Consider the following 24,312-nt stretch of genomic DNA (forward strand, 5'->3'; position numbering starts at 1 on the left):
TGAGAATGATGAGGAGTTTGAGAAGGGTTTGGGAATCATGAGGGATTTGAGAAGGGTTTGGAAATCGTGAGGGGTTCAGGAATGGGGAAGGGTTTGGGAATGATGAGGGGTTTGGGAATGGGGAAGGGTTTCAGAAGGGTTTGGGAGCGACAAGGAGTTCAGGAAGGGTTTGGGAACAGTGGGGCTCGGGAATGATGAGAGATTTGGGAATGACAAAGGGTTTGGGAAGGGTTTGGGAATAATGAGGTATTTGGGAAGGGTTTGGGAATGATGAAGGGTTTGAAAAGGGTTTGGGAATGACCAGGGGTTTGGGAATGACAAAGGGTTTGGGAATGACGGGGCTCGGGAATGAGGAGGGCTTTGGGAATGAGGAGGCTTTGGGAATGAAGAGGGCTTTGGGAGTGAGGAGGGCTTTGGGAGTGAGGAGGCTTTGGGAGTGAGTAGGGCTTGGGAATGAGGAGACTTTGGGAATGAGGAGGCTTTGGGAATGAGGAGACTTTGGGAGTGAGGAGGGTTTGGAAATGAGGAGGCTTTGGGAGTGAGGAGGGTTTGGGAATGAGGAGACTTTGGGAATGAGGAGGGTTTGGAAATGAGGAGGGCTTTGGGAGTGAGGAGGGCTTGGGAATGAGGAGGGCTTGGGAATGAGGAGGGTTTGGGAATGAGGAGGCTTTGGGAGTGAGGAGGGCTTTGGGAATGAGGAGGCTTTGGGAATGAGGAGGGCTTGGGAATGAGGAGGGCTTGGGAATGAGGAGGCTTTGGGAGTGAGGAGGCTTTGGGAATGAAGAGGGCTTGGGAATGAGGAGGCTTTGGGAGTGAGGAGGCTTTGGGAATGAGGAGGGTTTGGAAATGAGGAGGGCTTTGGGAGTGAGGAGGGCTTGGGAATGAGGAGGGTTTGGGAATGAGGAGGCTTTGGGAGTGAGGAGAGTTTGGGAATGAGGAGGGTTTGGGAATGAGGAGGGCTTGGGAGTGAGGAGGGCTTTGGGAATGAGGAGGGCTTGGGAATGAAGAGGGTTTGGGGATGAGGAGGGTTTGGGAATGAGGAGGCTTTGGGAGTGAGGAGGCTTTGGGAATGAGGAGGCTTTGGGAATGAGGAGGCTTTGGGAATGAGGAGGCTTTGGGAGTGGCTTTGCCGATGGAGCTCTGCAGCCATCCCGGGCCATCTGCTCCCCATTCCCGGCCTTTTGAAGTGGCGGCCGAGCCTGGGGCTGGAGCAGGAGCTTTGATGTCCCTGCTCCGGCCAAGCCCCGGCCATAAAACCTCCCTGGCACGGCTGATTTACACCCTGTCCCTGTGCTCCTGGGTTTTGCAGCTCTGCCCCACAGCCAGGCACGTTTTTAGGGATTGAAAGGGATTTTTTCCTGCTTTTTTTCAGTGTCAAATACTTTTAAAAAGTGGGATTTTTTAAATTAAAAGAAATATTGGGACATCATCAAAGAGCAGGAGGAGAAGGGAAACCTCCCCCAGCTTTCCAAACCTTTAACAAATCCTCTTGTTCTCCCTGTCCTTACAATCCAAGTTGGGATGACCTGGATCCCAGACCTCTCCCAGAAAATGCTGCTGGTGCAGGGATGCTGCTTGTCCCTCCTCAGGCTCCAGGGAGATGGAAGAGTTTGGGATGGGAGCGTGTGGGAGGTGGGTGTGGATCCAGAGTGAAGGGATGGGCTCTGGGATGCAGCTGGAGTGGATTCCACTCCTTTAGTAAGTCAGGGATCAGTACTCAGGGAAGCAGCCAGAAATTCCTAGAAAATTCCCCTTATCTTGACTGTAGCTAAAGATAATCTGTGTGAATGCTTGTGGGGGGCCCCAGCCCTCCCAGCAAATTCCTGAAGGAAAATCCACCACCACAGAACTTATTCCCACTGTGGACCAGCCTGGTTTCCCCAGGACACACTCCTGCTCTTTTTCCAGCTTTTTTTCCAAAGAAAACAAGAACAAGGAGTGGTCCCCGTGCCTCCCAGCCCAGGAGTGTGCTGGGAATTGTGCCAGGATTGGGCTGGGAAATGTGTTGGGACCGAGGTGGGGAGTGGCAGGAGCAGGGCTGGGAAATGCTGGGACTGGGCTGGGGACTGTGCTGGGATCAGACTGGAAATTGTGTCTGGATTGGGGCGAGGAGCCTGCTGGCATTGGGATGGGGAGCTCACTGGGATTGGGCTGGGAATGCCTTGGGGTGTGGAGCGTGCCAGGACTGGGCTGGGAAACTCACCAGGAATGAGCTGGGAAGTGTGCCTGGACCAGACTGGCATTGGGCTGGGAAGTTCACTGGGATGAACTGGGAAAGTCACCTGAAAGTTCACCAGGATTGAAGTGGGGAATGCACCAGGGCTGTGTGGGGAAGTTTGCTGGGATAAGGCTGGGAAGAGCACCAGGAGAGGGCAGGGGAGTTCTTGAGGCCAGAATGGGAAATCCCTGGTTTGGGGTGGGAGCGTGGTGGCATTTGTCTGGGAATTGTACCTGGATCAGCCTGGGAAACGTGCTTGGAAGGGTGTTGGGAATGGGCTGAGGAGAGCACTGAAATGGGCCTGGAAGCTCCTCAGAACTGGGCTGAGAAGCTCGTTGGGATCAGGCTGGGAAGATCTGGATTGGACTGGGGGGAGTGCTGACATTGGGCTGGGAATGTCCCTGGGAATGGGCTGGGAATGTCCCTGGGAATGTCCCTGGGAATGGGCTGGAAGCTGTGCTGCCCACCAGGCTGTGGGACAGGAGCACTGTCCCCAAGGCAGGACCAGGGAATCATTTCCATCCCTGTGTTCCTCTCCAGTCTTCCAAGAAGCCCAAGACGGCCGAGGCCGACACGTCCAGCGAGCTGGCCAAGAAGAGCAAGGAGGTGTTCAGGAAAGAGGTGAGGGACGGGATGGGGTGGGATGGGATAATGGGATGGGATGGGGTGGGATAATGGGATGGGATGGGATGGGATAATGGGATGGGATGGGGTGGGATAATGGGATGGGATGGGGTGGGATAATGGGATGGGATGGGGTGGGATAATGGGATGGGATGGGATGGGGTGGGATAATGGGATGGGATGGGATGGGGTGGGATAATGGGATGGGATGGGATGGGGTGGGATAATGGGATGGGATGGGGTGGTGGCAGCAGGGAGTGGATCCAGCGCTCTGTGTGTGTCCCACAGATGTCCCAGTTCATCGTGCAGTGCCTGAATCCCTACAGAAAACCCGACTGCAAGGTGGGCCGGATCACCACCACCGAGGACTTCAAACACCTGGCACGCAAGGTGGGAATGTGGGGGGACACGGAGGGTGCAGGGACATGGGACACAAGGACTTGGGAACACGAGGAGTACGGGAACATGGGGACATGGATACGGAGACACAGGGACCTGGTCACACACAGAGCACGGGGACAAAGGATGTGGAGACATGGGGATGTGGGACATGGGAGCGTGGACACGGGAACATGGGGACACAGGAACATGGGGACATAGGGACAATGGGTATGGGGACATGGGGATGTGGGACTTGGGAACATGGACACAGGAACATGGGGACACAGGAATGTGGGGACATAGGGACAGTGGGTATGGGGACATGGAATGTGGGACATGGGAGCATGGGGACATGGGGATGCTGAAACATGAGGACACAGGGACATGGAGGACAGGGACATGAAGATGTGGGTCCATGGGGACACATGGAGGATAGAGGGATATGGGAACACAGGGAAATAGGGTTTAAGGAGTTGGGAACAGGAGGGGTGGGGGAGCTTGGGAATACAGAGACAAGGAGGATGTGGGACATGGGAACATGGAGGGTACAGGAACATGGGGACACAGGGATAAAGGGACATGGGGACACTGGGACACTGAGATGTAGGAACACGGTGCAGGAACATAGGGACACAAGGACATGGGAAGTACAGGACACGGGGATTTGGGGACACAGGGATATGGTGGCTACAGGGACACAGGGATGTGTGGGACATGAGGACATGGGAGGTACAGGGCCAATGGGGTATGGGGACATGGGGACCAAGGGATGGCCCAGGAAATGGGATTGTGTCGTTCCAACTGCCTCCAGCTCCTTGGAGGATGAGGGAAGGGAAGGAGAAATGGTGGAGAGATATTGGGAGAACAGTAGGAAATATTTAGGGAATATTTGGGGAATAACAGGGAATATTTGGGCAATAATAGTGAATAATTGGGGAATAATGGATAAATAACATGGAGGAATAAGAGGAAATATTTGGGCAATAATAGAAAATATTTAGGGAATATCTGGGCAATAATAGGAGAATAACTAAGGGAATATTTGGGAATAATAGGAAATATTTGGGGGATAATTGCAAATATTGGTGCAACAATAATAAATATTTAGGGAATATTTGGGGAATGAATTATTTGGGGAATATTTGGGAAGTAATATAAAAATAATTTACGGAGTAATAGGAAGTATTTGGGGAAGAACAGGAAGTATTTGGGGAGTAATAGAAAAGTAGCTTGAAAGAACAGCAGATATTGGGAGAACAATAATAAATATTTAGGGAATATTTGGGGAATAAGAGGAAAGATTTGGGCAATAATATTTTGGGAATATTTGGGGAATATTTCAGGAATATTTCAGGAATATTTGGGGAATATTATAACAATGGCTTGGGCAATATCTGGAAGTAACAGAATATTTGAGGAATAATAGGAAAATAGCTTGGGGAATGTTTGGAAAATAACAGCAGATATTTGGGGAACACTACCAAATATTTCAGGAATATTTAGGGAATATTTGAGGAATATTTGGGGGATAATATAACAATGGCTTGGGCAATATCTGGAAGTAATGGAATATTTAGGGAATATTTGGGAAATATTTGGGAGATACTTGGGGAGTATTTGGGGAATATTTGAGGACTATTTGAGGACTATTTGGGGACTATTGGGGAATATTTGGGGAACAATATAGCAATAGCTTGGGCAGTATCTGGAAATAAGAGGGGGAATATTTGTGGAATAATAAGAAAATAGCTTGGGAATGCTTGGAAAATAACAGCAGATATTGGGGGAACAATGCCAAATGTTTAGAGAATATTTTGGGAATAGTATGACAGTGGCTCAGGGAATATTTGGGAATAAGAGGAAGCATCTGGAAGTGCCCTGGGGAGTGGCCAGGCCTGGGCTGGGTGGGAATTGCAGGCTGACTCCAGCATTCCCCCAGCTGACCCACGGGGTGATGAACAAGGAGCTCAAGTACTGCAAGAACCCCGAGGACCTGGAGTGCAACGAGAACGTCAAACACAAAACCAAGGAGTACATCAAGAAGTACATGCAGAAATTCGGGATCCTCTACAAGCCCAAAGAGGACACGGAGCTGGAATAGCCCCTGGAATAACCCCTGGCCCTCGGGGGCCCCGATGCCGCTGGGGTTCGCCCTCCCGAGCCACCAACCTGTGAATTTATTATTATTATTATTATATTATTATTATTATTATGACGATGGATTTTTGGTTTTTTAAGGAAAACAAACTTGGTTCCCGTCGCTGAGGACGAGCTGGGCTTTCCCAAGCCTGCTTTTGCTGCTGCAGGCTTTGCCAAGCCCGGCTCTGGCGGCGCTGCTCCCAAGCTCTGTATTATATTTTAACGTATATGTGAATATATTGATAATAATTTGCTTTTTTCCCCGTTGCTTTCAGCCCCAAACATTCCAATCCCACGGGAATGTTTGGCAGAAGACTTTGGGGGGTTATTCCCGGATTTTTAATTTTTTTTTTTTTTTTTTTTTTTTGGTTGTTTCCTTGGTTTTTCCTTTTGGTTCTGCGAGGTTTCCTCCGTTTCCCTGTAAATACTGCGGATTTCTGGCCATGTTGATAAGATTGATTTTACTGCTTCGAGCATTTTACTTTATCCAATTTTTACGGAACTTTTTATGTAAAAAAAAAAGGAGCAAAAAAAGAGAAAAAAATAAAAAATCAAAAGAAAAACAAAAACAAACAAAAAAAACCCAAAAAACAAACCCCAAAATCGACGCTGGGCAGGGCCACAAGGGGGACCTGGCTTGGGATGTCCCCTCTCCCTTGGGGACCTCCTGTCACCCTCAGCATTCCCGGGAATCTGGACCCCCTGGGAAGGGAAGTTTGGGGTGACCTGGGAGCATTTTGGGGTTAGAAATGGCTTTTTCTGTCCCCAGTGCCACCTGCCTTGGGGTCTTTGGGGTGTCCCCTCCTCCTCCTCGGGCTGGTCTGGATGGGCGTGGGACACACGGACACCCTGGGACACGTCCTGGTGACACACGTGGATGCCCAAGGACACACGGACACCTGAGGGGTCCCATCCTTGGGCCATGGCCCTGGGGACATAGGGGACACCTGGGGACACCCAGCCCAGACACCTGAGCACTCACATCACAGGGATGCAGGGACGCATCTTGGGGACAAAGGGACACCTGGGGAACATTCTGGGGACTCATGGTCAGCTGGGGACACTTGGGAGACCCCAGGGGGGCACATTCCAGGGACAAACAGACACCAGGAGGGACACCTGGGAATACCTGGACACCTGAAGGGACACATCCCATGGACACTGGGGACACCCAAGGGAAGACATCATGGGGACAGACACCAGGAGGGACACCTGGGAATACTTCCACACTTGAAGGGACACATCCCAGGGACACTTGGGGACACTGGGGACAAGCAGGCACCTTGTGACACTCAGAACACATCCCCGGAACATGCATGGACACACAGACACCTGAGGACACAAACCCTGGTGGCACCCAGTGACACGTTTAATGCCCCCACCCAGGCACCAGCCACGGCAAGTCCCCATCCCACCCACCAGAATCCCTACAAAAGTACAAAACCCACGTAAAAAAATTCCCCAGGAATCCATCGGGAAGCGGGAGCACCGCCGGGAGCAGCCGGTGTCGCCGCGGAGGGGGTGTCACACGGCGGAGGGGATGTCCCCCGGTGTCACACGGCGGAGGGGATGTCCCCCGGTGTCCCCCGGTGTCACACGGCGGAGGTGATGTCCCCCGGTGTCCCCGCGGGGCCGGGGCCGCGCCGGTCGCTGCCGGGCGCTCCCAGCTCCAGCAGCCGCTCCAGCTCTCCCGGCTCCTCCTGGCGCCGCGGGGACCCCGGGAGCGGGGAGGGACCCTCGGGGGGCGCTGCGGGCAGGGACGGGGTCAGCGCCCCGGAATCACCCCGGGACCGACGGGCGGGGGCGGCTCCCGACCCGCCTTGGGAAGTGTGGGGGACCCCCGACCCATCCAGGTGCTCCCCGATCCCACTGGGGGCTTCCCGACCTCATCCAAGCGCTCCCTAATCCCATTTAAGGGCTTCCCCACCGCTTTGGGTGCTCCCCAGCCCCACCCCGTGCTCCCCGACCCCTTGCAGGTGTTCCCCAATCCCATTTAGGGGCTCCCCGACCTCATCCAGGTGCTCGGTGATCCCATCCCATCCCATCCCATCCCATCCCATCCCATCCCATCCCATCCCATCCCATCCCACCCCACTCCATCCCCATCCCCATCCTCATCCCCATCCCCATCCTCATCCCATCCACCCCAAAATTCTCAGGTGCCCCCAAACCCTGACCCTCCCCAGGGCTGGGTATCCCCAAACCCCCAAATGTCCCCCAAACACCTTCGGGGCTGGGTGTCCCCAAACCATTGGATGTCCCCCCAAACCCCCCCAGGGCTGGGTGTCCCGAAATGCCCCCAGGGCCGGATGTCCCCAGATCCCCCCGGGGCCGGCCGTCCTCCAGTCCCCCAAGACCTGGGTGTCCCCAAACCCGCGGGTGTTCTCCCAAACCCTCCCAGGGCTGGGTGTCTCCACACCCTCGGATCTCCCCCAAACCCCCCCAGATCTGGGTGTCCCCACACCCCCAGGCCCGGCTGTCCCCACACCCGCGGGCCCGGGGCGCTCACGGGGCTGAGGCGGCTCCAGGCCGGCGCTCTCCGGGCAGACTCCGCCGTCCCCCCGCAGCTTCTCCGCGTCCGCCGCCAGCGCCGCGTCCCCCGCGTCCCGCGCCTTGTCCAGCTGCCGCTTCTTCCTGCAGGTGTCCCAGCTGCGGGGACACCGGGGGACACCGGGGCTCACCGGGGGTCCCCAAACCGCCCCGGCCCCCCGGCACCCCTCACTCACCACTTGAAGGCCACGTAGGCCACGAGCCCCACGACGAGGCCGGCCAGGAGGGCGCAGTACAGCGGGATGATGTCCCCGGGGGGCTCGGGGGGAGCCCCCGACACCGGCGGCGTCACTCGGGGGGTCCCCGGCACCGGCGGGGTCCCCTCAGCGAGCGGCGCCGTGGCCTCGCCTGTGGGAAGGGAGTGAGGACATGGCGGCCCTGCCTCAGTGTCCCTCCGGAGAGGGACGGGGGAGGCGAGAGAGCCCCGGGTATGGGGACAACTGAGGCACGGTGAGGGGGAGTGAGGGGGAAACTGAGGCACGGTAAGGGGGAAAAGGGGAAACTGAGGCACAGTGAGGGGGAATGAGGGAAAAAGGGGAAACTGAAGCACAGTGAGGGAAAATGAGGGGGAAACTGAGGCACAATAAGGGGGAATGAGGGAAAAAAGGGAAACTGAGGCACAGTGAGGGGAAAATGAGGGGGAAACTGAGGCACAGTGAGGGGGAATTGGGGGAAACTGAGGCACAGTGAGGGGGAATGAGGAGGAAAAGGGAAGCCAAGGCACAGTGAGGGGAAACGAGGGGAAACTGAGGCATAGTAAGGGGGAATGAGGGGGAAACTGAGGCACAGTGAGGGGGGAAAGGAGAAACAGAGGCACAAAAAAGGGATGAGGTGAAAAAGGGAAACTGAGGCACAAAAAGGGACATGAGGGACAAAAGGGGATACTGAGGCACAAAAGAAGAAACGGGATAAAATGGAGGAAACTGAGCACAAAAAAGGGGAAATGAGGAACAAAAGGGGAAACTGAGGCACAAGGGAATGAGGTAAAATGGGGGAAACTGAGGCAGAAAAAGGGAATGAGGTAAAAAAAGGGAAACTGAGGCACAACACAAGGAAACTAAAGTAGGATATGGGGAAATTGAGGCCTAAAAGGGGAAACTGAGGCAGGACAGGAGGAAACTGGGGAACGATGTGGGGAAACTGAGGCACAATGTAAGAAAAATGAAGCAGGACGGGAGACACAAAAGGGGACAGTGAGAGAAACAAGGGGAAACTGAGGCACAGTGTGGGGAAATCAAGGAATGACACGAGGAGAGAGGCACGGTGAGGGGAAACTGAGGCACAACGAGGGAAACCTGAGGCATAACATGGGGAAATGAAGGAACCACAAAGGGCAACTGAGGCACAAAAAGGAGAAATTAAGGAACCACAAGGGGAAACTGAGGGACAAAGGGGAAACTGAGGGACAAAAGGGAAACTGAGGCACAAAAAGGGGAAATTAGGGAGCAGTGGGGGAAACTGAGGCACAGAAAGGGGAAGTTATCAAGCAACATGGGGAAACTGAGGCATGAAAGGGAAACTGATGTACGAAATGGTGAAATTAGCGAGCAACACAGGGAAACTGGAGCACAAAAAGGTGAAATTGAAGAGCCACAAGGGGAAACTGAGGCACAGAAGGGGAAATAGCGAGTAACATGGGGGAACTAAGGCACAAAGGGGAAACTGAGGCACGAAAAGGGGAAATTAGGGAGCAATGGGGGAAACTGAGGGACAAAAGGGGAAATTAAGGAACCACCAAGGGGAAATTAAGGCACATAAAGGGAAACTGAGGCACAAAAGGGGAAATTAGGGAGCAACGGGGGAAACTGAGGGACAAAAGAGAAACTGGAGCACAAAAAGGGAAAATTGAGCAGCAACATGGGGAAACTGAGGCACAAAAAGGAGAAATTAAGGAGCAACGGGGGAAACTGAGGCACAAAAGGGAAACAGGCACAAAAAGAGGAAATCAGGAGCAACATGGGGAAACTGAGGGACAAAAAGAGGAAAATGAGGAACCACGAGGGGAAACTGAGGCACATAAAGGGGAAATTAAGGAACCAAGAGGGGGAAATTAAGGAGCAACTCGGGGAAACTGGGGCACAAAAGGGAAACTGAGGCACAGAGGGGGAAATTGGGGAGCAACTCGGGGAAACTGAGGCACACAAAGGAAACTGAGGCACACAAGGGAAACTGAGGCACACAGGGGGACCCTGGCCAGCCCTCCCGGTGCCCCCCGGTGCCGGTGCCACTCACGGCTGCAGGGCGGGCAGGGCGGGCACGGCTCCTCCGGCTCCTCCTCCGCGGGGCTCCGCGCTGCGGGGTTGGAGCATTTTGGGGTTTTTGGGGTCGTTTTTTTGGGGGTGTTTGTGGGTTCGGGGTGGTTTTGGGGTACTCACTGCGGGCGCAGGGTGGGCAGCGGCTGTCGCAGGGCTCGGGGACACCGCGGGGACACGGGGGGCACCCCCCGGCCCCCCCCGGCACCTGCGGGCACAGCGGTCCTGCCTCAGTTTCCCCTCAATCCGATTCCCCCCAGCCATGGGAAAGGGGTTTGGAGGGGGGGGATTGAGAGCGGTAAAAATAAATAATGAGGAAGGGAGAGGAATAAAAGCGGGGAATCAAACGGGAAGGGTAAAAAAGGAAATAAATAGTAAATAAAAGTGAGATAAAAGGCATTGGAATGGAAAGGAATGAAGAGAAATCAGCGAAATAAAAGGAGGAGAAAGGAAGGGGGAAAGCTGAACTAAGTTAAAGTGGAAGGAAGGAAAAGAACGTGAAATGAAGGAAAATAAAGGAAAAGTAAAGAAAAAAAAGAAAAATAAAGGAAAATAAAGAAAAATATAAGAAAATAAAGGAAAGTAAAGGAAAGGAAAGTAAAGGAAAGTAAAGGAAAATACAGGGAAGTAAAGGAAAATAAAGAAAAATATAAGAAAATAAAGGAAAGGAAAGTAAAGGAAAGTAAAGGAAAATACAGGAAAGTAAAGGAAAATAGGATAAGTAAAGTAAAATAATAAAGTAAGAAAATAAGGAAAGAAAAAATAGGATAAGATGAGACAAACCAGGGAAGATTAAAAAGGAAAATAAAAAATAAAAGAGGAAAATAAAATGAGATTCAAAAAAAAGAGAATGAAATAAAAGAGGAAAATTTAAAAAAAATTAAAGAAAAAATGAAAAAGGATGATAAAAATAAAATTATAAAAAGGAAAATAAAAAGAAAGCAAAACAGGAAAATAAAAGAAAATAAAGGAAAAAAAGGAGGAAAATGGAATAAAATGAAGGAAAAGGAACTGAACCGAAATGACCCAAATTTAACCGAACCAACCCCAAAAAACTTCAACAAAAGCCAGGGAGCGAAGTGACCCGGAGCGCCCCGGGGCAGCGGGAGACCCGGCCCGTCCCATCCCGCTGCCATCCCGGTCCCGTTCCCCGCGCGCACCGGGCTCAGCAGCAGCAGCAGCAGCGGCACCGGGAGCGGCCGCATCGCCGGCACCGGCCCGGGACCCGCTCCGGGCCGGGCCGAACCGGGGCCGGACTGCTCCGAGCCGCTCCGAACCGCTTCGGCCCCGGCCGGCACCGCTCGGCCTCGCTTCGGCCCCGCTCCGTCCCTGCTCTGTCTCGTTCGGTCCCGTTCGGCTCCGCTGGCTCCCGGTTCGGCTCCGTTCGGCCCCGCTGGGTCCCGGTTCGGCTCCGTTCGGTCCCGGTTCGGCTCCGTTCGGCCCCGCTGGGTTCCGGCTCGGCCCCGTTCGGGCTCGGTTCGGTTCCCTTCGGTCCCGGTTCGGCTCCGTTCGGCCCCGCTCGGCTCCTCTCGGCCGCCCCGTCGCGCCTGGGCCGGGCCGGGCTGGGCGTGGCTCCCCCGGGCAGGGCCGGGCGGGGCGCGCTCCCATTGGCCGCTCGTCGCTTGAGGGGCGTGGCCAGGCCCGGAGCCCCGCCCCTCGCAGCTCTGGCGGCCGCAGGTTCGAGTCCCGCCCATCGGGATGGGTCCGGCTTGGACCGGGCCCGTCCGAGCTGGGATGGACGGCACCGGAGGGACCGCGTCACCCACTCCTCCCGCCACCTCCCCACGGCGCTTCCCCGCGGGAATAAGCGCCTGGAAGCGGGAGAAGCTGATTTATTGAGCCCCGGTGTGGGTGCAGCATCCTGGAGTGGGTGGAGGGACGTGGAGTGGGTGCAGAGTGGGAATGGGTGCAGTGGGAATGGGTGCAGGGTGGGAATGGGTGCAGGGTGTGGGAATGGGTGCAGAGTGTAGGAATGGGCGCGGAGTAGGAGTGGGTGCAGTGGGCATGGGTGCAGGGTGGGAATGGGTGCAGTGGGAATGGGTGCAGGGTGTGGGAATGGGTGCAGGAATGGGTACAAGGTGTGGGACTGGGTGCAACGCCCCTTGTGTGTGCAGGACCCTGTTGTGGCTCTGTGACCCCAGCGTGGGTGCACAGAGTGACTCGGAGCGGCTGCAGGGTCTCGCTGTGGGTGCAGAGCCTCGGTCCAGGGTGGGTGCAGGGTGCCCTCGGTCCAGGGTGGGTGCAGGTGCCCGGGTGGGTGCAGGGTCTGGGTGCGGCTGCATCCCCCACAATCTCCTCCCGCTCCTCTCACCAGCCGCGCACGGGGCGCCAGAGCTCCACCACCTTGCCGGCAGCGTGCACGAAGTACACGGGGTGCATGGCGGCCGTGGCACAGGCCTGCGACAGAGGGGACACCGAGCTGTGATGTGACACGGCGCTGGCACGGGAGGGGACACGCGGGGGTGACGCTCACGTGGAACGGGATGAGCGCCAAGGTGCTCCCCAGCGGGAATCGCTCGAACTCCAGCCGCCCATCCGCGGCCTCCACCAGCCCGTGCTCCTGGGTCAGCCCCACCAGCCTGCGGGGACGCGAGGCCGTCACGGGTGTCACCGCCCGGCCCCGCCGTCCCCGCGCTCCCCGCGGGCGTCACCTGAGCTGGGGGTGGCCCTCGATGGCCGCGCAGCCCGCGGGTCCCCGGTCGCGGCCGTGCAGGCTCAGGGCGGCCCAGCCGCAGTCCAGCAGCAGCTGCCCGCGGTGCGGGTAGTGCCCGATGACCCTGCTGAGCACACGGATCGCCACCTCCTCGGGCCGGCACGAGCCCAGCTGCGTCTGCTGCAGGTCTGCGGGGGGACGCGGGCTCAGCCTGGCCGTGTCCCCCCCGCGGGGCTCCCTCCCGGTCCCCTTCCGCTCACCGTAGAAGAGGTAATTGCCCGGGTGCACCTCGGTGAGCTGCGACATCTCCGGCACCGGGTGGCTGCAGGACGGGGTGGAGCCGATGGTGGCCTGGGGACACGGGATCCCCGCCTGCCGCAGCCTGGGGGGACACACGGGGGGCACCCTCTGGGTGATCGGGGTGCGGGATGTCACCCCCGCGTCGCCAGAGGTGGGTCTGTCACCCCCGGGTACCACCGGGAATAAGAGCAGAGGTGGGTCCTGCACCTCTGGGTGCCCCGAACACTCAAGGGAGCCATCCAGATGTGGCACAGCCTCCCCGCAGCGTGGGGAGAACTCAAGATGCGACCAGGACACATCCAGATGTGCCCAGGTGCCAGCCAGATGTGCCCGAGAGCCCTCTCAAAGACTCAGAGCTGGTGGGCATCCCTCCAGATCCCCCCAGATGTGGCAGAGGCCCCTCCAGATGTGCCCAATCATGCCCAGATGTGCCAGAGATCCACCCGTTTGAGCTGGACACCCCCCCAGATGTTTTAAAACACTCCCAGATGCGTCTGAGAACCCCAGATGGGCTGGAGACACCTCCAGGTGGTTCTGGGAGCCCCCAGATGTGCCTGGGATCCCCTCAGCTGTGCCAGGCCGTTCCCAGATGTGCCAGAAGTGCCCCCCAGATGTGCCAGGACACCCCCAGTGGTGCCTGGGACCCCTTCCAGATATTTCTGGACCCCCAGATGTGTTGGAACCAGCCCCAGATGCGCTCAGATTTTGGAGAGGGGGCGGGATCTGGGCTTTCCCCGCCACCACCCGGTGCCACCCCGGGCCGGTGGCCCCCGGGCCGTGTCCCCAGGTGGGCACATCGCTGTCCCCGGCGTGGCGGGGGTGGAGGTTCCTCCCCCTTTTCCCAGCAGGGCCCGTCCGGCCGCGATTCCCCGCAGGATGCGGCCCCCGCCGGGATGAAAGGGCGGCAGGCGGGAGGGAGGGGACAATGCCCCGGGTCACCGCCACATCAAAGGGCAGCGGCGCCGCCACCACCCCCGGTGCCCCCCGGGCGGGCTTTGAGGGCCCCTTTATGGGGGTGATTCGCATTTACAGCCGACAGCCGCGCCTTGGCAAGGGGACAGCGGCCGCCTTGACCCTTCCTGTCCCCAAATCCCCGAATCCCCCAAATCCCCAAATCACCAAATCCCCAAATCCCCAAACCCCCAAATCCCCAAACCCCCAAATCCCCAAACCCCCCAAATCCCCAAACCCCCAAATCCCCGAATCCCCGAATCCCCAAACCCCTGAATCCCCGAATCCCCAAACCCCCAATCCCCCAAATCCCCAAATCCCCCAAATCCCCAAACCCCCAAATCCCCAAACCCCCGAATCCCCCAATCCCCAAACCCCCGAATCCCCAAACCCCCGAATCCCCAAATCCCCAAACCCCCAAACCCCCAAATCCCCAAATCCCCAAACCCCCAAACCCCCAAATCCCCAAACCCCCAAATCCCCAAACCCCCCAAACCCCCGAACCCCCAAATCCCCAAACCCCGAAATCCCCAAACCCCCCAAATCCCCAAACCCCCAAATCCCCAAACCCCCGAATCCCCAAACCCCCGAACCCCCAAATCCCCGAACCCCTGAATCCCCGAACCCCCGAACCCCCAAACCCCCAAATCCCCAAACCCCCAAATCCCCAAACCCCCCAAATCCCCAAACCCCCCAAATCCCCAAATCCCCCAAATCCCCAAACTCCCAAACCCCCCAAATCCCCAAATCCCCCAATCCCCAAAACCCCCAAATCCCCAAAACCCCCAAATCCCCAAATCCCCAAACCCCCAAATCCCCAAACCCCCCAAATCCCCAAATCCCCAAACCCCCCAAACCCCTGAATCCCCAAACCCCCAAATCCCCAAATCCCCCAATCCCCAAACCCCCAAAACCCCCAAACCCCCGAATCCCCAAACCCCCGAACCCCCAAATCCCCAAACCCCCAAATCACCAAATCTTCAAACCCCCCAAATCCCCAAATCCCCAAACCCCCGAATCCCCAAATCCCCAAACCCTCCAAATCCCCAAACCCCCAAATCCCCAAATCCCCAAACTCCCGAATCCCCAAACCCCCAAATCCCCAAACCCCCCAAATCCCCAAACTACCAAACCCCCAAATCCCCAAATCTCCAAACCCCCAAACCCCCGAATCCCCAAACCCCCCAAATCCCCAAACCCCCCAAATCCCCAAATCCCCAAATCTCCAAACCCCCAAACCCCCGAATCCCCAAACCCCCAAATCCCCAAACCCCCAAATCCCCAAACCCCCAAACCCCCCAAATCCCCAAACACCCAAACCCCCAAATCCCAAATCCCCAAACACCCAAACCCCCAAACCCCCAAATCCCCAAACCCCCAAACCCCCGAATCCCCAAACCCCCAAATCCCCAAACCCCCAAATCACTAAATCTTCAAACCCCCCAAATCCCCAAACCCCCAAACCCCCCAAATCCCCAAATCCCCAAATCACCAAATCCCCAAACCCCCAAATCCCCAAACCCCCAAATCCCCGCTCGTCCCGGCCACTCACGCGGTGACGAATTCCAGCACGGCGGCCGTGGTGTCCCTGGCGATGGCCTGGATGGCCACGATGTCGCGACAGCCGTAGGTGTTCCCGCAGTGCGCGTAGACCCCCACGAGTGTCACCAGCTCCGGGGAGCCCTGGGCGATGGCCCGGGCCAGCGACAGCGCCTCGGGATCCGTGGGGCGAATCCCGGCTGGGAGGGGACACGGTGTGACGGGGGGTTGGGGACACGGGTGAGGGGACAGCGGGACATGGCCCCCACGGAGCATCCTGGCGGTGGGAATGTGGGGATGGGGTTGGGGAGTGCCTTGGTGGGGCTTTGGGGCCGTTTCAGCTGCACCAGGTGTGGCTGGGAAAAATGACTTTGGAGGGGCTGAGATGCTCCATCGTGGTTGGGATGGAGGATCTGGGGCCTTGGAGGGACATGGGGATTCCTTCTTGTGGAACATCCTTAAATAACGATTTTGAAGGTGTTTAGATGCTCCATTGTGGTTGGGATGGAGGATCTGGGGGCTTGGAGGAACATGGGAATTCCTTCTCATGGAACACCCTTAAATAACGATTTTGGGAGGGTTTAGATGCTCCATTGTGGTTGGGATGGAGGATCTGGGGGCTTGGAGGGACACGGGGATCCCTTCACATGGAACACCCTTAAATAATGATTTTGGGAGGGTTTAGATGCTCCATTGTGGTTGGGATGGAGGATCTGGGGCCTTGGAGGGACATGGGGATCCCTTTGTGTGGAACACCCTTAAATAACGATTTTGAAGGGGTTTAGATGCTCCATCGTGGTTGGGATGGAGAATCTGGGGCCTTGGAGGGACATGGGGATCCCTTCGCGTGGAACACCCTTAAATAACGATTTTGGGAGGGTTTAGATGCTCCATTGTGGTCGGCATGGAGGATTTGGGGGGTTTGGAGGGACATGAAGATTCCTTCCCATGGAACATCCTTAAATAACAATTTTGGGGGGCATTAGAGGTTTTGATAGAGGATCTGGGGGCTTGGAGGAACATGGGGATTCCTTCTCATGGAGCATCCTTAAATAACAATTTTGGGAGGGTTTAGATGCTCCATCGTGGTTTTGATGGAGGATTTGCGGGTTTGTAGGGACATGGGGATCCCTCCCTATGGAACACCCTTAAATAGCAATTTTGGGGAGGCTGAGAGGCTCCATCGTGGTTGGGATGGAGAATTTGGGGGCTTGGAGGGACATGGGGATCCCATCCCCTGCAGCACCCTTAAATAATGATTTTGGGAGGGTTTAGATGCTCCATCATGATTTTGATGGAGAATTTGGGGGCTTGGAGGGACATGGGGATCCCTCCCTATGGAACACCCTTAAATAACGATTTCAGGGGGTTTAGATGCTCCATTGTGGTTGGGATGGAGAATTTGAGAGCTTGAAGGGAGATGGGGATCTATCCCTATGGAGCACCCTTAAATAACAATTTTGGGGGGCTGAGATGCTCCATTGTGGTTGGGAAGGAGGATCCGGTGGCTTGAAGGGACACGGGGATTCCTCCTCATGCAGCATCCTTAAATAACTATTTTGGGGTGGCTGAGATTCTCCATCGTGGTTGGGATGGAGGATTTGGGGGCTTGGAAGGACATGAAGATCCCTCCCTATAGAACACCCTTAAATAATGATTTTGAGCGGGTTTAGATGCTCCATCATGGCTTGGAGTGACACAAGACATCCTCCCCCGGGGAACACCCTTGATCAATGACTTTTAGGTGGCTTCAACGCCCCATCCCGGTTGAGATGCCGGATCTGGGGGCACTCAGAGCACCCCACCCCAGGGGCCGGCACACGATGTCCCCTCCCTGCATTTGGGGATGGGATTTGGGGATGGGATTTGGGGCTCACCTACCTCGGGCATTGCCGCAGTCCAGCTTGAGCCAGACCAGCCAGCGCTTCCCTCCGGGCAGGGGGTTCTGCAGCAGCATCTCCAGGCCCTGGGGGCTGTCCAGGAGCACCTGGAATCGCTGCAGGCGCTGCGCCAGCGCCGAGCACTCGGCCAGGCGCCAGCGCGGCACCGGGAACGCGTACAGGATGTCATCGAAGCCCCCGGCCGCGAAGAAACGCGCCTCGGCCAGCGTGGACACCACGATGCCACGGCGGGAGCCGCCCGTCGCCAGCTCCGCGCCCTCCCTGCCAACCGGGGAGTGAGGAGGAGGAGGAGGAGGAGGAGGAGGAGGAGGAAGGGAAATGATGGGAATGGAGGGAAATGCTGGGGGCGGTTCTCGGAAGGTGCTGGGGAGATGCTGGGTGATAAGGGTTGGGGGATACTGGGAGGATGTGGGATACTGGGAAAGAAGATGAGGGGATACTGGGAGTGAGGATAAGGGGATACTGGGAGGGACGGTGGGTGGATACTGGGAGGATTGGGGGATACTGGGAGGGAGGATGGGGGATACTGGGAGGGAGGATGGGGGATACTGGGAGGGGGGATGAGGAGATACTGGGAGGATGGGGGAAACTGGGAGTGAGGATAGTGAGGTACTGGGAGTTAGGGTGAGGGGATACTGGGAGGATGAGGGGATACTGGGAGGGATACTGGGGGGATACTGGGAGAGACAATGGGGGGATACTGGGAGTGAGATAGGGGGATACTGGGAGTTAGGGTGAAAGGATACTGGCAGGATGAGGGGATACTGGGAGTGAAGATGGGGTGATACTGGGAGTGAGGATGGGGGGATACTGGGAGGGAGGATGGCGGATACTGGGAAGATGGGAGGATACTGGAAAGGAGGATGGAGGGATACTGGGATGGAGGGTGGGGGGATACTGGGAGGGAGGATGGGGGATACTGGGAGGGAGGATGGGGGGGATACGGGGTGGGGGGATGAGGGGATACTGGGAGGGAGGATCAGGGATACTGGGAGTGTGGATGGGGGGATACTGGGAATGAGAATAGTGGGATACTGGGAATTAGGATGGGGGGATACTGGGAGTGAGGATGGGATACTGGGAGGGAGGATCGACGGATACTGGGAGGGAGGATGGGATACTGGGAGGGAGGATGGAGGGATACTGGGAAGGAGGGTGGGGGGATACTGGGAATGAGGATAGTGAGACACTGGGGGTGAGGATGGGGGGACATTGGGAGGAAAGCTGGGGGGATACTGGGAGGATGGGGATGATGAGAGGGAGGATGAGGAGGCTCCTGGAGGGACACTGGGAAGATGCTGGAGGGGTGCTGGGGGAGAAGTTGGGTGCAAGGGAGAGGATGGGGGATACTGGGAGGATGGTGGGGGCATACTGGGAGGGAGGGTGGGGAAATGCCCGGGGGGAAGGTGGGGCTGATGAGGGGGGGCTGGGGGGGATTCTGGGGAGGCGCCTGAGGGAAGCTGAGGGGCGCTAAGGGGGACACTGGGAGGGATGTGTGGGATCGATGGAGGGATCCTGGGGAGGGGGAGGTTGAGGAATGCTGAGGGGGGATTTGGGGGACGCTGGAGGGATTCTGTGGGGGAAAGCGGGGAGGATGCTGGGGAGAGGCTGGGGGTGAAGCTGTGGGAATGCTGGGGGAAACTGGGGCAGGACTGGGACGTGCTGGGTGGGAAGGGGGGGTGTCCTGAGGGGAAGATGGGGAGACACTGGGAGGGACACTGGGAGGATGCTGGACAAACTGGGGGATGCTGGGGTGGGATAGTGATGGGGACAGTGGGAGATACTGGGATGACGGGGAGGATGAGGAGATGCTGGAGAAGGATTTTGGGGTGAGGATGAGGAGATGCTGGGGGAAAACTGGATGAAGGCTGAGGGGCACTGAGGGGATCCAGAAGGATGGGGGGCATTCAGGGGAGACCCCGGGTGGCTCTGGGTGGCACTCACAGGGTTTTGGGGCTCTGGATGGCACTCACAGGGTGTTGGGGGGCTCTGGGTGGCACTCACAGGGTTTTGGGGCTCTGGGTGGCACTCACAGGGTGTTGGGGCTCTGGATGGCACTCACAGGGTTTTGGGGGGCTCTGGGTGGCACTCACAGGGTGTTGGGGGGCTCTGGGTGGCACTCACAGGGTTTTGGGGGGCTCTGGGGTGGCACTCACAGGGTTTGGGGGGGCTCTGCGTGGCACTCACAGGGTTTTGGGGGGCTCTGGATGGCACTCACAGGGTTTTGGGGGGCTCTGGGTGGCACTCACAGGGTTTTGGGGCTCCGGGGTGGCACTCACAGGGTTTTGGGGGGCTCTGGGGTGGCACTCACAGGGTTTGGGGGGGCTCTGCGTGGCACTCACAGGGTTTTGGGGGGCTCTGGGTGGCACTCACAGGGTGTTGGGGGGCTCTGGGGTGGCACTCACAGGGTTTTGGGGGGCTCTGGGTGGCACTCACAGGGTTTTGGGGGGCTCTGGGTGGCACTCACAGGGTTTTGAGGCTCTGGGGGGGCACTCACAGGGTTTTGGGGGGCTCTGGGTGGCACTCACAGGGTGTTGGGGGCTCTGGGTGGCACTCACGGGGTTTTGGGGCTCTGGGGGGGCACTCACAGGGTTTTGGGGGGCTCTGGGGGGGCACTCACAGGGTTTTGGGGGGCTCTGGGGGGGCACTCACAGGGTGTTGGGGGCTCTGGGTGGCACTCACAGGGTGTTGGGGGCTCCGGGATGGCACTCACAGGGTTTTGGGGGGCTCTGGGTGGCACTCACAGGGTTTTGGGGGGCTCTGGGTGGCACTCACAGGGTTTTGGGGCTCTGGGGTGGCACTCACAGGGTGTTGGGGGCTCTGGGTGGCACTCACAGGGTTTTGGGGGGCTCTGGGTGGCACTCACAGGGTGTTGGGGGCTCTGGGTGGCACTCACAGGGTTTTGGGGGGCTCTGGGTGGCACTCACAGGGTTTTGGGGCTCTGGGGGGGCACTCACAGGGTTTGGGGGGCACTCACAGGGTGTTGGGGGGCTCTGGGTGGCACTCACAGGGTTTTGGGGCTCTGGGTGGCACTCACAGGGTGTTGGGGGGCTCTGGGTGGCACTCACAGGGTTTTGGAGGCTCTGGGTGGCACTCACAGGGTCTGGGGGGCACTCACAGGGTTTGGGTGGCACTCACAGGGTGTTGGGGGGCTCTGGGTGGCACTCACAGGGTTTTGGGGGGCTCTGGGTGGCACTCACAGGGTGTTGGAGGGCTCTGGGGGGGCACTCACAGGGTTTTGGGGGGCTCTGGGTGGCACTCACAGGGTTTTGGGGGGCTCTGGGTGGCACTCACAGGGTTTTGGGGGGCTCTGGGGGGGCACTCACAGGGTTTTGTGCGTTTTCACGTGTGGCCGCAGGCGCAGCCCCAGCTCCCGGCAGCGCTCCCGCATCCTCTCGGCGTTCCCGCGCAGCGTGGCCAGGTCCAGGGTCAGCGCCGGGGTGGGCAACTGCTCCAGGGGGGCTCCGAGCCACGAGCTGGGAATGTGGGGAGGGGCGGGAGAACCTGCTGTGAGCCCCCGCCCCAATCTAAACCCACCCTGCACCCCCAGAACCTGCTGTGAGCCCCCAGCCCAATCTGAACCCACCCTGCACCCCCAGAACCTGCTGTGAGCCCCCACCCCAATCTAAACCCACCCTGCACCCCAATCTAAACCCACCCTGCACCCCCAGAACCCGCTGTGAGCCCCTGTCGCAGACATTTCTCCACAGAAATCCTTCCTTTTGGATTTCTGTGTCTTCGGGAGGCCAGAGGCCTCTGAAGACAAGGTAAACAATTGTTATCAGCTGCTGTAGAATACAATAAGATTCACCTTGATTGGCTCATTTTCTATGTTTATAATTAAGAGCCAATCATCAGTTCAAGCCAGGGGACTGAGTCCCTGGCCACAACTTTGTTGTGGGTTCTTTTCTATCTATTCTTAGCTTAGCTAGCAGCTCTGCAAAACCTCTCTCTATATTCTATTAGTATAGCAATAATGTATTATATATCATATATTAATAAATAAGCCTTCTGATCAAGATACAAGATTCACCGTCTCTCTCTCACCAGCAGCGGCCCACACAGGTCGCTGTAATAAGCCCCCACACCGATCTAAACCCACCCTGCACCCCCAGAACCTGCTGTGAACCCCCACCCCAATCTAAACCCACCCTGCACCCCCAGAACCTGCTGTGAGCCCCCACCCCAATCTAAACCCACCCTGCACCCCCAGAACCTGCTGTGAACCCCTCTCACCTGAACCCATCCTGCACCCCCAGAAACCCCCGTGCCCACCTTGCACCTGCCTAAAACCACCCTGCATCCCCAGGAGAGGGTGCTGGGGGTCCCTGTTCCCAGGTGGGGGCTGTGGGATCCCCCAGGGATGTGGGCCTGGGGGGATTTTGGGTGGGGATGGTGCTGGGGCAGCTCCAGGGTGTCCCTTCCTCCTTGGGGGTTTCCTGGAGTCAGGTGGGTGCTGGGACTGGGGTTTGGGAGAGTGGGAAACGGAGCAGTGGGAACACCTGGGACAGCTGGGACAGCTGGGACACCTGGGACAAGGACACCTGGGTCACCTTGGAGAGAGATACTGGAAGCAGGGATACCTGGGACTGGGATCTATGGAACAGGGAGGGACACCTGGGACTGGGACACCTGGGATTGGGAAATATGGGACTGGGACACCTGGGACTGGGACACCTGGGACTGGAACACCTGGGAATGGGTGGTCTGGGATGGGGACACGGGGCAGAGGGACACCTGGGGCTGAAACACCCGGGAAAGGGACACTTTGGGGGCGCTCCTTGGGACAGGATGCCCGGAGCTGGGTCACCCGGGATGGAGCCAAAATCCGGGATCGGGGACACCAATCCCACCTCCATCGGGACGGGAACCCTCCAGCAGCGTGTCCCCCCCATCCCGGTGTCACCTGCCCCGCTCGTGTCCCCCCCATCCCGGTGTCACCTGCCCCGCTCGTGTCCCCTCCAGCCCGGTGTCACCTGCCCCGCTCGTGTCCCCTCCACCGCGGTGTCACCTGCCCCGCTCGTGTCCCCTCCACCGCGGTGTCACCTGCCCCGCGCGTGTCCCCTCCCGGCCGGGCCCTGCCCACCTGTCCGTGTGTCCGTCCATGGCTCCGTCCCGCTGTCCCGGCGGTGCCGCGGTGTCCCCGCGGGTGCCCTGGCCCCACGTGACGCGGTGGCACGGCCGGCGGAGCGGGGACAAGGGTCACTGCCGGCCGAGGGGCCTCGCGGGGGTGGCGGGGCCAGCGCAGGACGCGCTCGGAGCCGCGGCCAGCCCGGGACGCGCCGCCAGCCCCGGATGCGGAGAGACAAAGGCGGAGCGGGGCGGGGGCGGCCGGGACCCCCCGCGCTGGGGACACTCGGCTCCCGACACGGGTGAGGGGCTGCTGGGGACCCACTGCCCTGCCCGGGGCACGGGGGACACGGCTGGTGCTGCTGAGACCCCCTAAACCCGTGACATGTGTGGGGAGCTGCTGAGAGCCCCCTCTAAACTCCTGACACATGTGCGGGGAGCTGCTGAGAGTCCCCTAAACTCATGACATGTGTGGGGAGATGCTGAGACCCTCCTAAACTCGTGACATGTGTGGGGAGCTGCTGAGAGCCCCCTAAACTCATGACACGCGTGGGGAGCTGCTGAGACCCCCCCAAACTCATGACACACGTGGGGAGCGGCTGAGACCCCCTAAACTCGTGACACTTGTGGAGAGCTGCTGAGACCCATCCACACTTGTGACACATGTGGGGAGCTGCTGAGAGCCCCCTCTAAACTCCTGACACATGTGCGGGGAGCTGCTGAGACCCCCCCAAACTCATGACATGTGTGGGGAGCTGCTGAGACCCCCCCCAAACTCATGACATGTGTGGGGAGCTGCTGAGACCCTCTAAACTTGTGACACACATGTGGGGACCTGCTGGGATCCCCCAAACTTGTAACATGGGGCTGCACAACTGCTGAGAGCCATCCACACTCATGACACACATATGGGGAGATGCTGAGACCCCCTAAACTTGTGACACGTGTGGGGACCTCTTGAGACCCCCCCCCCCCCCCCTAAACTCATGACACATGTGGGGACCTGCTGAGACCCTCTAAACTCATGACATGTGTGGGGAGCTGCTGAGACCCCCCCTAAACCTGTGACACGTTTGGGGACATGCTGAGATCCCTTCTAAACTTGTGACACATGTGTGGGGAGCTGCTCAGACCCCCCCTAAACTCGTGACATGTGTGGGGAGCGGCTGAGACCCCCTAAACTTGTGACATGGGGGTGCACAGCTGCTGAGAGCCATCCACACTCATGACATGTGTGTAGGGCTGCTGAGACCTTCCAAACTCATGACATGGGGGTGCACAGATGCTGAGACCCCCCCCAACTTGTCACACTTATGTACAGCTGCTGCTGGGGACCCCCACAATCGTGACAGGTGTCTGTACAGCCACTGAGATCCCCCAAACTGGTCACACGTGTGTGTGGAGCTACTGAGACCCCCTAAAATTGTGGCAGGTGGGTACAGAACTGCTGAGACCCCCTAAAATTGTGGCAGGTGGGTACAGAGCTGCTGAGACCCCCTAAAATTGTGGCAGGTGGGTACAGAGCTGCTGAGAGCCCTCCCAACTTGTGACATGGAGGTTCACAGGTGCTGAGACCCCCCCGCTTGTCACCCCTGCCTACAGAGCACCTGAGACCCCCCCCAGACTCATGACATGGACTCCAGGGTTGCTGAGACCCCTCACACTCATCTCACGTGTGTGTGCAGCTGCTGAGACCCCCTGCCCGTAACAGGTGGGCACAGAGCTGCAGAGTCC

General features: G+C 58.0%; 3 protein-coding genes across 3 annotated transcripts in view; 1 reads left to right on the forward strand and 2 right to left on the reverse strand.

The window, feature by feature from the left end:
- The window catches only part of SETD2 (SET domain containing 2, histone lysine methyltransferase), a 54,833-nt gene extending 49,110 nt beyond the window's left edge, over positions 1-5,723 (forward strand). The window contains exons 19-21 of the mRNA XM_058817357.1: positions 2,759-2,839; positions 3,131-3,232; positions 5,163-5,723. Of these exons, the coding sequence (XP_058673340.1) occupies positions 2,759-2,839; positions 3,131-3,232; positions 5,163-5,324 (345 nt within the window). The 3' untranslated portion in view covers positions 5,325-5,723. The remainder of the gene's footprint in view (positions 1-2,758; positions 2,840-3,130; positions 3,233-5,162) is intronic.
- A 1,199-nt stretch (positions 5,724-6,922) lies between these two features.
- Positions 6,923-11,699, reverse strand: LOC131567646 (tumor necrosis factor receptor superfamily member 16-like). The gene is made up of 6 exons (XM_058819345.1): positions 11,325-11,699; positions 10,288-10,372; positions 10,145-10,204; positions 8,089-8,260; positions 7,872-8,011; positions 6,923-7,109 (listed from the first exon to the last, which is right to left on the reverse strand). The coding sequence occupies exons 1-6, from the start codon at positions 11,367-11,369 to the stop codon at positions 6,955-6,957; spliced, it is 657 nt and encodes a 218-aa protein (XP_058675328.1). The 5' UTR covers positions 11,370-11,699; the 3' UTR covers positions 6,923-6,954.
- Positions 11,700-12,227: 528 nt separating this feature from the next.
- On the reverse strand, positions 12,228-23,008 carry LOC131566179 (D-serine dehydratase-like). The gene is made up of 9 exons (XM_058817398.1): positions 22,715-23,008; positions 22,595-22,662; positions 20,835-20,984; positions 17,489-17,769; positions 15,621-15,807; positions 13,078-13,199; positions 12,816-13,005; positions 12,638-12,743; positions 12,228-12,561 (listed from the first exon to the last, which is right to left on the reverse strand). The coding sequence occupies exons 1-9, from the start codon at positions 23,006-23,008 to the stop codon at positions 12,472-12,474; spliced, it is 1,488 nt and encodes a 495-aa protein (XP_058673381.1). The 3' UTR covers positions 12,228-12,471.
- Positions 23,009-24,312: the final 1,304 nt, after the last annotated feature.

This window comes from Ammospiza caudacuta, chromosome 1 (genome assembly GCF_027887145.1).
Source record: "Ammospiza caudacuta isolate bAmmCau1 chromosome 1, bAmmCau1.pri, whole genome shotgun sequence".
NCBI lineage: Eukaryota > Metazoa > Chordata > Aves > Passeriformes > Passerellidae > Ammospiza > Ammospiza caudacuta.

Excerpts from the sequence above, each read along its gene's own strand:
- LOC131566179 (XM_058817398.1), bottom strand. The coding sequence starts at position 23,008 with ATGTGTCAGGAGTTTAGAGGGGGCTCTCAGCAGCTCCCCACACATGTC. Across the intron at positions 15,808-17,488 it reads GGACTGCGGCAATGCCCGAG|CCGGGATTCGCCCCACGGAT; the intron begins GTAGGTGAGCCC and ends GTCCCCTCCCAG. Across the intron at positions 13,006-13,077 it reads GGGCAATTACCTCTTCTACG|ACCTGCAGCAGACGCAGCTG; the intron begins GTGAGCGGAAGG and ends GTCCCCCCGCAG.
- LOC131567646 (XM_058819345.1), bottom strand. The coding sequence starts at position 11,369 with ATGCGGCCGCTCCCGGTGCCGCTGCTGCTGCTGCTGCTGAGCCCG. Across the intron at positions 10,373-11,324 it reads TGCTGCTGCTGCTGAGCCCG|GTGCCGGGGGGGGCCGGGGG; the intron begins GTGCGCGCGGGG and ends CTGTGCCCGCAG. Across the intron at positions 7,110-7,871 it reads CCTGGAGCCGCCTCAGCCCC|CGCCCCCCGAGGGTCCCTCC; the intron begins GTGAGCGCCCCG and ends CCCTGCCCGCAG.